General features: G+C 35.7%; 1 protein-coding gene across 1 annotated transcript; it reads left to right on the forward strand.

The window, feature by feature from the left end:
- Positions 1-4,714: 4,714 nt before the first annotated feature.
- Positions 4,715-12,286, forward strand: LOC110717108 (mannan endo-1,4-beta-mannosidase 2-like). Its single transcript, XM_021895753.1, has 6 exons — positions 4,715-5,119; positions 5,547-5,744; positions 10,136-10,258; positions 10,711-10,919; positions 11,179-11,606; positions 11,818-12,286. Exons 1-5 carry the CDS (start codon positions 4,715-4,717, stop codon positions 11,579-11,581), a joined length of 1,338 nt encoding a protein of 445 aa, XP_021751445.1. The 3' UTR covers positions 11,582-11,606; positions 11,818-12,286.
- Positions 12,287-13,368: the final 1,082 nt, after the last annotated feature.

The raw sequence follows: 13,368 nt of genomic DNA on the forward strand, positions 1-13,368 counted from the left end.
GGGGTATTGACTTTATGGGGCCATTTCCCTCATCTTTCGGAAATTAATATATCCTTGTGGCGGTCGACTACGTGTCTAAGTGGTCGATGCCATTGCCTCCCCAACTAAGGACCACAAGGTGGTTATGAAGTTGTTTAAAAAGATAATCTTTCCGAGATTTAGGGTACCAAAGGTGGTGATAAGCGACAACGGTTCTCATTTTACTCACCATGCCTTTCAAAAAATGTTGAGGAAGCATGGAGTCCATCAAAGATTTGGCCTCCCATATCATCCCCAATCGAGCGGTCAAGTGGAAGTCTCCAATCGTCAAATCAAGCTCATCCTTGAAAAGACGGTTGCGAGAAATCGAAAGGATTGGTCGAAAAAGTTGGATGATACTCTTTGGGCCTATAGGACGGCTTTCAAGACCCCCATAGGTACCACTCCATACCGCCTAGTCTATGGCAAGCCATGCTATCTCCCGGTTGAAATTGAACACCGTGCTTTGTGGGCAATCAAGAATATAAATTTTGACTTGGCAAGTGCGGGGGAGAAAAGGTGGTTGGATCTTCATGAGCTAGAGGAGCTTCGGCTTGATGCTTATGATTGTGCTAGTGTGTACAAAGCTCGTTCCAAGGAAACACATCAAAAGATTAATGAGAAGAAAGCTCATGTCAAGATGGAGCGGTCCCTATTTGGTCAAGAGTGTCTTTCTAAGTGGTGTTGTAGAGGTCTCAATGATGGATTCTTCTTCTTCGTTTAAGGTCAATGGCCATCGTCTCAAGAAGTATTTTGATGGTGCTTTTGTTGGCCTTGTTCACACATTGCTTCTCCGACAACCACCTTGAATGGGTGGTAATCGTCGAGCTAACGACGTTAAACAAAAGGGCTTACGGGAGTCAACCCGGATTCCCAACTTCTTTTCTGTTTTCCTTTTTCCTTTCACTCTTTTATTTTTATTTGTTAGTCTTTGTTTTTACTATTTTTCTTGTTTTTTATTTGTTTTGTAGGTTGCATTCCATCATCCATTATGGATTTAGGGTGATTGATTAGGAGAGTACCAGAATAATTTGTGAAGCAGGGGAGAGGGCACCCCGCGGTCATGGAGAGGGCGCGGGGATTTTGTGCTTTAAAGTGGTAAAAAGAGCAAAATACGAGGAGGAACTTGCTGCAGTTGCCTCGTGGGCTCCCCGTGGGCACGGGTGAAAAGGAGAGGCCGCGGCATCCAAGAGAGGGCACGGCTCAGCAAAGAGGTAAAAAAGTGACAAATCCAATCAGTTTGCTGCCGCGTTTTCCCAGCGGGCTCCCCGCGGGCGCGGCAGAGTTGGAGAGGGTGCAACCCATAAGGAGAGGTCGCGGGCCTATATTCAGATAAAAATAATAAAAACTTGTAGTTTGTAGCCGCGGTTGCCCCGCGGGCTCCCTGCGGGCACAGGTAAGCTTGCCGCGGGCGCGAAGATTTCGAGAGAGGGCGCGGTGTTTTGGGTTAATGATTGAACCATGCCCCTCTCCTTCTCTCTCCTCTCTTATTTCACTTTACACTCAACTTTTATCCTTTTTCTCTCTCATCCTCCTCTCAAACCCTAACCCCCAATCCATCAATTTCACATCATTTTTCATTATTTCACTCAAATTTTCATCAAAATCTTTTACTTTTTCCATTTTCATCAAAGTTGGATCATCTTTCTCGTTGTTTTTTTGGGAAAATTCGGTTTCTTGAAGCACCTTCAAGCTTGATTCGTGCTTGGTCCGTTTTTGGTGTTCTTATGCTTCGTTTGTGTCTACAACTTTAGTATAATCCTAATCATTGCTCTATTTTTATCAATATTTATTGATTTTATGCATTGGTTTTTATTTACCTTGGTTAAGTATGAATATGATGATTATGGTTAATTGTATGGTGATTTTGAAATTATTTTGAGTGATTTAGGCTTATTTTTTATATTGATTGTTAATTTTGTTGGTTGTTGTCTTGTTTGAAACAGGTACTTCGTAATGTTGGGTGGTGTTGTGAAGTTGTGTGAAGTGTTGGTGGTAGTATTGGTGTTGAGTAGTTTTGGTGTGAATTCCTTTGAGTTATTGGTGTTATTTGATTTGGTGATTATGGATTTGTTAAGAAAGAGCAAGAGTATCAAGAAGTGTTCTCACCAATCTCCCGGTCAAACTTCTCAAGGCTAATACTCCAACGACCAATCTTCCCAAAGCCAACCTCCTCCCAACCCCACTCCTCAAGATAATACCCCACCTCCACCTCTATCCCCTCTCTGATTTTATAACCGGTCTAAACAAGCTCCAGTATACAACAAAATGAAAACCCAAAAGTTTACGCCTACCCGAAATTATCATCTTGACGACATGGTCAAGTTAGGAATTGATTCCGATATTGAAATCCTTCTCCGGAACCTCCATTTGAATGAGTTTGTTAAAACTTCTCCTAGAACATATTTGGAACCCACCATTCAGTTTTTCTCTACATTTGAATACAATAGGGTGGGGGATGCTGATTTTCTCATCTCTTTCCAATTGTTCAATGTCAAGCATACATTAACCCTCCACGAATTCAATGACGCCCTTGGTTTCAATCCTCATGCCGATATTTTCGAGTCAATCCTTTCCAACCCGTCTGCTTATAATGAGGCTGCATGGTGGAGAACCATTGCTAATAAGAGAACGTGTGACTCCAAGAATTCTATTGTTAGTGAAATTATTCACCCGGCCCTTAGGATTCTTCATAGGATTCTTGGGTATGCCATTTTTAACAAGCAAGACCTTGGAAAACTTTCAAGGGAAGAGATTATGGTTCTTTAGATGGCCACCAAGTCGGATTTTGGGCCTAGGGTGAATTTTAGGTACATTCTTGTGGAGTGTTGCAGGGCGATAATTAGTGGGACCAAACCCGGGGAGATTCATTGTGGAGGAATAATTACGAGGTTGGTAACTCATTTCAAACGAGAGGGGTTCTTGAGGTCTTGCACTCCGGTTGGAGGGAGTGAAGACCTGTTACTAGATTTGAAGCAACTCAACACATTACACATCATCACTAGTACGAGGAACGCCAATGTATATTCTTGGTTAGTGCGAAATGATCACTATTGCTTGCTTCCAAACCCGGCCGCAACTTCTATTAGTAGGGAGGCTAGGAATGTTTGGATTATCCCTAAGGATGGGGGGCAAGTGGTAGTTAATATGGAGGAGGATGATGATGGTGATAATGGTGGTGGAGAGGAATAAGCACAACAACAACAACAACAACAATTCATTTAACAACGACGAGGAAGAAGACATTATTGACAACAACATGACTACCAACAAGATCCCTATCTTCGGGAGATGATGGCCATGTGAGAGCAAATGGAGCACATGCAATTAAGCATGCAAGGTATGTATGTCGGAATCCAAAACTTAGCTTTTCAAACTAGTGCCTTGTACGATGCTAGTGTACGTAGGGGGAAGGTCACTCCTCCGGTTAACTACCCGTATGTGTCGGCCCAACTAGGGCTCGTGCCATCTTTGGGTGGTGATAACCTCCCTACGTATCCTTATTGGCAAGGGGTCTCAAACCCCGATGAGCCTAGACGCGATTTCCCCGACGAGTCCGATCATTATGCCTAACGGGTTTTGGGAGGAAGTGACTATAGGGGTGATCCCAACTGCCCCTATGTTCACCCCACTCACCTTGAACTTTGCGTTCAACCCGAGCCATATGACCAGTTGACCGCATCCCAACTTGACCTTTTCAAAGGTCATTATGGGTGGCCACCCGGTTACACCGGTGGTTGGGATCGCTATGGCCCCCCATCGGGCTTCTCTTATGATGGGGATGCGGGTGATGGTGGTGCCGGCCCTAGTGGCCATTATTCCCCCTTGGGTTGTTTATTTCCCCTTTTTGTTACCTCCCCTATTGTTTCCCTTGCTTGTATGCATTGCAGACGATGCACTTATTTTGTGAGGGGGGAGTCGAAAAGGGTGTATTAGAGTAGGTTTAAGTGGAGACACCTTGGACTTTTGGGGATATGTTTGAAAAGGTTTTGGTGGGTTTTCTTGCTTCGCTTTTGGTAGTCAAGTTGGTATATTGTTTGTAATGTTGTCTCGATTTTGATGATGATGTTTTGGGATTTTCAACAATAATGGTGATATTGGTTTAGGTTTTTGTACATAGTTTTCCAATAAATTTTATTTTGTTTGCTTTGGTAACCCGGTGAAAAGTCCGGACCACACACTAGTTTCGTAGCAATACTCCCCCATTAAAATATATGAAAGCTGCGGACCAGGTTGAAAACCGACGTCCCAACATCCCCCACCTTCACTGACACACATACGTCTCCCTTCATATCTCGATTTGGTTTTGTCCTGCCCTTTGAGTGAGAGCGAGCTGGCGTTTGGTACACATTACATTGTCTTCCTTATTTGGTTAAGTGTTAGATCAAATTCCAACCCCCATTTTGATTACTTGCTCTCACCTCAAAGCCAATTGCTTTTGACTACTTTCTCGTTTTTCAATAATTAATTCACCTAATTTCGGCAAATTTGTTGCAATTTTTTAATAGAAAGCTTCCCCAAATCCCTCAATTTTTCTGGATCAATTTTATTTGTAATTTGAGCTTTAAAAGGCAATTTGGGATCTTGGTTTTTCACAAATTGGATTTTCACAAAGATCCAATCACCCAAATCATTACTACTCTCATCAATTTCTTTGATTTCTTTATTTTAATTGGGGTTTCTTACCAGATTTTGCATGTCCAGCAAGTCAAAATCATATTGTTCTACAGGAAAGATGTTTGCAACTAATGGATGGTTTTATCCAATAGTTGGTATGGCGACATTAGTTGCTTTCATTTACATGTCATTTGGTGGTGAATTTAACATTAGAATTAGTGTGATTGAGGAACCAAATTATAGTTTTGTTGAAAGGGTTGGGAATCAGTTTATGTTGGATGGAAAACCCTTTTATGTTAATGGTTGGAACTCTTATTGGTTAATGGACCATGCTGTTGATGGCTTCAGTAGGCCAAGAGTGAAAGAAATGCTTCAAGCTGGATCTAAAATGGGTCTAACTGTGTGTCGAACTTGGGCTTTTAATGATGGTACCTATCATGCTCTCCAGCTTTCTCCTGGTGTGTTTGATGAGCAAGTTTTTCAGGTATATAACTTGATTTACGAGTTTTGATGTTCGTGTACCCGTCACAGTCATTTTGGGATTAAGGCTTGTTGTTATTGTGAATGAGCTTATTCTGATGTTTTCTTATTGTGCTAGATTTTGGTTATATGATCTCAAATTGTAAAGTTTGTCATAAATAAGGATGTTTGTAACATTAATTCATAGATGTGCTTGTTAATTATTACTGTTGAACCAAATGGGAATCAATCTTAATCATGTGATTTGTAATCTTTATGACGTTTTATAATTATGAGGGTTGAAAAGCAATGGTAAACAATAGATAAAAAAAAAAAGAAATCATTGTGTCCATATTTCTATTACTTTGAAGCATCATTAGACCGTTGTATATTAAAAAAATTGCTGTTTAGTGAATCTTGACTGGATTTTTGATAATTAATTTCTGTTGTAGGCTTTGGATTATGTGATTGCCGAAGCACGAAAAAGTGGAGTAAGACTGATTTTAAGTTTAGTTAACAATTTGAAAGCATATGGTGGAAAAACACAGTATGTGAAGTGGGCTTGGCAAGAGGGCATTGGGATTAGCTCTTCCAACGATTCTTTCTTTTACGATCCATCTATTCAGACGTATTTCAAGAATTATATCAAGGTATTATCTTTTGGGTTTTTTTTTAGTAGCCTGTGGATCTGTTGTATGACAAATGAAATTGGTTAGAGTTTTTGGCATCAGTCTACCAGGGTTGTGAAGAAAATTAAATGAATGCTTTTTTTTTTTCCACCCAAAATAAATTTCCTCTTTCTTGACATTTAAATAGATAAGATAAAATTGACCTCCAGTAAATTTTGATTCTTTTCCAAATTACTTTTTACTTTCTTGACATTCATTTTAAAATACATTACATAAAAATAACTTCCATTAAGTTTTGTTCAACAATAATAATAGTATGAAATATATATAAATATATATAGATTATTCGTCCGTGAAGAAAATTAGTAATATCTGATAAATTGACTAATTTTATTTTATTGTAATATGAAATATATATTTTTGATAGCTATTATGTTGTACATGCATAATTTTATCCACAATAATAACTCATAGCAAAATGTATAGATAGTTGAAATTTAACTTGATGGGTTATCACCATCTTAATTATGCAAAATCACAATTATGCAAAAACTTTAAATTGATGTGTTATTACCATCTTAATTAAATTTAGTTTGAGTTTCATGTTCATAGGTGTATATTGGTTAATTCGTCCCTTTAATTTTTCTATTATGCGTTTAGTGCTACCCCTAGTTCGGAATCCTGGATCCGCCACTGCTCATATAAGCTAGCAAGTGGGTTGTCAATTAACCATGTTTTTGAAATGGTAATCTTTTTTATTAGCAATGTCAACTCTTACTAAACATAAAATAAGGTTGACTCAAGTTGACAAGAATTTTAATATACATGTCAAGATTGAGCTTTTGCCAAACTTGACTTTTGTTTTTTTAACTGTCATCAATAAAATGAAATTTTTTTACCTATTAGAAGTGGAGGTATACGTAACGGCTCAAATCACATTGCATGAGGTAAATTGTATCATCAACATGCAAATTTTGAGTCAAGATCTTTAGGTCAAAATTTTTTATCACCACTAGTCCAAATTGGGATTGAGAGTGATTTAGGCATGTATAATATTATAACCTATATTAATGATTCCATATCATTTACTAACAACTTAGTTTACAACTTACTCATATGGGTAGAATCAGTAAAATAACCATGGTTCCCCTTAACTATTTGCTCGCAGGGAACAACTATGAATTGGGCCCAGCATTCTGCATTCTTGGGGGATAAATCCCTGCTCCCATCTACTTGTAGTACCTTTGATTTGGAACTATTCTTGATGCGTGAATCTCTGATTCCCTTTATTGATGTATGGGAGGGTATTAAACTTTGAGGAAGGCTATATCCTATAAAAATTATAATAGTTATATACCAACATATAGTGTCGTGTCCATGTTGACTGTCAAGGAATGATGTGGGCACCTCAGGTGATATCAATTGAGAATAATAAGAAAAAAGTACACCTCAGGTGATATCAATTAGAATAATAAGAAAGTAATTTCTTTTATGTCATCACATATTCACATATAAACTACATTAATGGCTTGCTGATTTTAATGGGATAAGCAACATGGGGTTGTAGTCTGGTAAGCTTTATGATAAATACTACCCCCGTTTCTTGTAAGTCGACGCGTATTCCTTTTTAGGAAGTTTTTTTTTTAGTTGACACGTTTCCTTTTAAGGTAAATTATTTACCTTGCATTTACAAGGTACCCCACTTGCTTTTTCATTTTCTCTCACCCTTTCTCCTCTCTTTAATATATGTGCCTAAATCAAACGCGTCAAATAAATAGAAGCGGAGGAAGTATATTTTTGTAAATAAATTGAATAATCATGAGTGTATTGATTTGTCTGCACCTTCTTTTGAGGAGGAGAAGCAAATTGTGAAATCAGGATAATCCAAATACATTATAACCTAGAGCTGGGTTTGATTTAGGGCATACTTGGATTGGGGGTAATACATTAAGGGGGTAATAAAAGTCAAACATGAAAAAACAAAAGTAATTAGAGGTGTTGTTGTAGAAGACATGGTGTTTACAAATGAAATAAGGTAGTCGTGCCATGAGGAAAAGAGAGAGATGGAGAAATTATTACTCTCATAATGAAGGTAATAGTTACCCACCCTCCCCCTAGTGTAACTATTACCCTCAAAATGAGGGTATTGATTCTTCTTCCTTCACCTCACACCATACCATCACTACATAATTTTCTTACAATCACACCATCACTATCTCCATCTTCCCTATTTTCACATTCATTTTGCTTAGTTTGACTTTTATTACAGGTTAATGTATTACCCCCAATCCAAGCATGCCCTTATTGTGGACATTTTCTGCTTGAATTCATTTCTAGACAAACTAGTCTTCATAGTAATTGGGATTTCATGGCTTGGAAATTTAGAATGGATCGTTCATCTTTGTTCGGTAAATAATTGCAAGGTCTAGGGAGAAAGAAGTAAAATCTGAGTGGAAAAGTTTTGCATCATTTTAGAAGGAAATATGATCTTCCTTTGACATTTACTTAGGGTTTTTTTTTTTTTTTTTTTTTTTTTTTTTTTTTTTTTTTTTTTTTTCACCTTCACTTTTCCATATTGTGTTTTTTGGTTGAGTACACTTTCCTTCATTTTCATAAGGAAAATTTATTAACCATTTTCGAACTAATCACACGTTTAATTTTTTATTTTAAATTACAACCCCTTAAATTAAATAAATGCTCAGATTACCATCTCGTGGATTTTCCGTCCGTGGACCCCACCTAACGCTTATTTTAACCCTTTTGACTGATTTTTTTCCCCGATTTTTCTCTTTAAAAAAGCTCTCCTAACTTCAATTCACATTTTTCTCTTTAAAATTTGGTAGAATTTGGTGAAGGATATGTGACTTAAAGTTTAGAGAGCGTTTTTAAAGAGAAATATCGGGGAAAAAATCAGTCAAAATAAGTGTTAAGTGGGGCCTACAGACACAAAATCCACCGGATTTTTGAAGTGGGTGGTAATCTGAGCATTTATTTAATATAATGGGTGGTAATTTAAAATAAAAAATTAAACGGGTGGTTAGTTCGAAAATGGTTACATTTTTGGGTGGTAATTTAAAAATTAACCTTTTCATAAACACCACTTGTTTCACGCTATTTCCTTCATTTTCATACACACTCCATTGTTTTCCTCTCTATCTTGCCCTCCTTGGTCACTGATGGCTTCCATTGCTTTCTTTTCTATCTTACCCTCCTTAGTTATCGTTGACTAAACATCAACAACGACGCCTTGATCCAAAAATGATTTGTGGCGGCAAATATGAATCATCATGAGGAGTCATCCACAAAAATAATGTAAAAAAAGAAATTCTGAAAAGAAAAGTGAAACGTTGAAAGTGACTGAAAAACGAGAAACAATATACTGAGCAAAAAAAAAAACGCAGGGGCAGTGTAAATAGAAACCCCAAAAGAGGAAATAACAACAAAATTTGGGAAAGTTTTATAGAGGAGGTTAAGAGGAGATAAAAAGAGGTAAAACATGCTAGTAAAAATTAATTAATATAAATAAATGACGTCCATCAATCATCTATGAACGTTGTATAAATAGGATTAAAAGATGTTCCTTGAAAGCAAATGGCATTAGAGATGTTGATTGTTATTTAAAATATTTATTCTCAGTTTTGATGCCTTAAAAGTTTTTTGATGTTGCTCAAAACCACATGAGACAATATCAGAATTTAATGGTTAAACTTTAATTGCCATTGTAACTTTTGGATATTCTAAATGTCATATTGAAAAACTTACATCCTTGAATATCCTAGGCATTGTTTGATAGTGATAATTTGACATAAGAGATAGGTTTTCAAATGTGAACCATGATAATCTCATGCAACAAAGCTAGCTACTTATTGATAAACTTATGTCTGGCAATAGATAAACAAAGATAAACTAATCTCTTGCAATTAAGGATTGTTGTAAGTCTTGCAAAAGTTGTAATCATGTGAATGCATTGTGATTGTGTCAAGTAAATCAGCTTGTCTAGGTTGGAGGAGATTCTTAATGATATCTTAGATTTAGAGTTAGTACAGTCCGTTGACGTGTTCATTGCTCTTTTTATGAAGATTAATACGGAGTACCACATTGTGGATAACTTTAGTTATTGCTTTTATTTTTATTTTTCTTCTTAGGTTTGTGTGAAGGGTAGAAAGTTTCCAATATAACTTTCTCCAAATCTTTCTTGTTAATTTTTTAGAGAGCTTTGTATTGAAAAAAAACCGGAACTTTGATGCAGTTTGGTATTTGATTGATTCAATCTATTAAAAAAAAAGACACTGCATGCTACCTTACTGATTTACTTTCTGTGTAGTTTCCTTTCATCAATCTTATTCATTTATGAGCAATTGATGATTAATATGACATTTTGTGCAATCATTTTTTGTTTTTAACTTTTCCAGACAGTACTTACAAGAAAGAATACCATTAACGGGATTGAATACCGCGATGATCCCGTGATTTTTGCTTGGGAATTAATCAATGAACCACGTTGCATGTCTGATCCGACAGGTGACACTCTTCAAGTGAGTTCTGGAGTCTCCTTACATCAGTGTTTTTCCCGATTAGAATTGTTCTTTTACGACTTGTTTTGTAGTCAGTAATAATTAGTAATGACAATTCTTTAATTAGCAAATTTGTGAAGATAATTTCATGCCAATACCTATGTTAATGTTAATCCCTCCACAAATACCTCTTTTTGTCACAATTTTTCATTGCCATTTATCAACATTTAAAGTGGTATACTGTGGTAATGAAAATTTATGGATGAGCTGGAGGTAGAGTTCCATTTACACAGTAATGAATGCATGTTTTCTTTGCAAAAGCATGTACAAATCCATTACCATTCCCACTATTATGACCGCTTATCAAACGTGCCGTGAGTACAATTGGTTGGTTTAGACTCTTGCTGTATCTAAGCAAAGTTACTATTTTGAACATTTTTTTTTGGCGTAATAAATTAATTTGATTATGGCAGGATTGGATCAAGGAAATGTCCGAATTTATAAAGGCAATTGATGAGAAGCATCTGGTTACCGTAGGCCTTGAGGGATTTTATGGTCCCAAGAGTGCTAAGTCATCTCTAAACCCCTCAGAATGGGAAGCCACTATTGGAACTGATTTCATACGCAACAATGATTTACCAACTATTGATTTTGCTTCTGTTCACATGTATCCTGATCAATGGTGAGCAGTTTCTCTTGCTAACAAACTTTTAACTTTACATGAAAGTTATATAGCAAGCAGCAGTTGCTTTAAGAATCTTCAATATTCCTTGAGTATCCAAGTTAAAGCAGAAAGTCTAGTATCAATGTATCATTCTGCTGTTGCATCTAGCGTTATATTTTATATGTCTCTATATTTAATCTATCCCTATTGTCAACATTCAATCCATTTTGAATGGTACATCTATAATGAAATAAACTAATCCCATTTCCTTTCTTAGGCTGTTAGTGGATAATCTTGAAGAAAAATTGGAGTTTGTCAGGAAGTGGGTGTCCTCTCACATTGACGATGGTGATAAACAACTTAAGAAGCCTGTAATGTTGACTGAATTTGGGCTGTCAAGTCAAAACAAGGACTTTGATCCTTCACACCGAGATAGGTTGTTCAAACTTGTTTTTGATATCATATACAAGTCTGCAAAAAAGAATGGGTCTGGTGCTGGTTCCCTTATTTGGCAGCTCTTTGTAGATGGAATGGACGATTTTCATGATGATTTCGGGTTAATCCCATGGAAAAAGCGATCCACTTATGACCTGATAGCTGGACAGTCGTGCAGGTTGGCTTTATTGCATCAACGTTCGAACTTGCTAGGAAGTTTGACAGATCTGTGTCGGCGATCGTGAATTGTTTAGAACTGCAAGAAAAATCGTAATTTTCTTACTGCTAGCTTACTGATTTTAGTCTCAGGAAGTATGTTTATTTTTTATGTTGCATTGAGCTATGCAGATTATCTTTTTATCGGTAGAGAATTGTGCTGTCTATATTCGCGAATTCATATAGACGATAAAGATAATAGACTGCAGACGGATTCACACTACTTGTCAAACTGCCAATGTTCAAAATGGCTATATTCTCGCAGATGATGTTGGTGGCCATTGTGAACAAGAATCATCTATGACATCCTTGCAAGTTTGAAGGTCAGAAATTCGGACGAGGGCAGTTTGGAGGTGGAGGCATGATATCACCATGTATATTGTCAATGAATAGAAACTCGTTTTGCCTAGTAGTTTTTGAAATGTTTTGATTCTCTTTTATTTGATTACCCCATAATTTTCATTTATTTTTTATTTTTATTTTTATTATTTGTTTACAACATTACCCTACCACATCTTTGTTTAAGAAGGCTTTTAGATTTATTTACGCAAAGTTGATTTGTCACGAAGAAAGGATTTGGGAACAACTTGGATGTGTCGGTGGCCTCGGTGCAGTTTGTATAAATGTAATATGCAGTACCAATTTTGATTTGAGTTTGTATACCTGATTATGGGCCTGCTCTGATTTACTGAACTAAATTGTAATTTTGTGAAATTCAAAATTATATTTTGACATATATATGTGAATGTTTAATTTTGATTATTTATTTTAATGTGATCTAAGCAAATAAATTTGATGTTTATAAAATTATTTCACTACCCATATTTTAATTATGAATTATTATACAAGTTTAACCCATTAATTACCAAGCTTATTCTATTTTCAAAAACCCAAGTAACAATCCTATTTTTATTAGATCTAGGAATCCTACCCACAAACCCTTATTTTCCCTCACTAATCTCACGTATTCCCTTTTCCCCTTCTCCTTGTGCTGCTCACTAACCAAAAAAAAAATAAAAAATCGCTGCTTGTTGCTGCCGGCAACAGGCGACCACCGACGCCTGTTTGTTGCTCCGGAGACCAGCACGACCACCAATTATCCCCTTCTCTCTCCTTTCGATCTTCTTTTTTTTTTTTTTTTTTTTTCTTTTGTTAATTTAATTCAAGTTTCTATCTTTATAAAATCTTGCTCTTAAATTGTTGTTATTGTGATTTGATTATGCATATAAATTATAAAGATTATAAATTTCTAAATTTTGCTATCTGTTAATTTAATGACAAAAATTTCAGATATTTTTAAGTATGAAAATTAGGGCTTAAAACCTTGATTTTTCATGATTTTAGGGTTAATAACGTGTTAATTAAGTTATCTAATTATATTAAGTATAAATTATGTTGTTATCTTGATTATAAATTAATTTTCAAGTTTTAATTGTGAATATTTTAGGGTTTAAATTGTGAAATTTGAAGGTTTGATTAAGTTTTTATGAAACTAATTGAATTCCAATGATATATTTAAAGTTAAAATTGTTGTATTTATACATTCTATTACTAAATCAAATTTTCAGATTTTAGGTTATTGTTTTTGAAGCCTCTAAATACATTGAATTGGCGAATTCTTGAGTTTAGACCCTACTAACTTAACATATAATGTAAATAATTTCAAAGATTACAATAATTTTGAGGTTTCATGTATAAATATTTTTTTAGATTGTTATTTAACTATAAACTTGCTGTAATTTCATGTATAAGAGTGTATTTTAAGGTTTTATGAAGAAAATCTAAGGAACTATATATAAGCCTTTAATTTTAACTA

Source organism: Chenopodium quinoa, unplaced genomic scaffold (genome assembly GCF_001683475.1).
Source record: "Chenopodium quinoa cultivar QQ74 unplaced genomic scaffold, ASM168347v1, whole genome shotgun sequence".
Classification (NCBI taxonomy): Eukaryota; Viridiplantae; Streptophyta; class Magnoliopsida; order Caryophyllales; family Amaranthaceae; genus Chenopodium; species Chenopodium quinoa.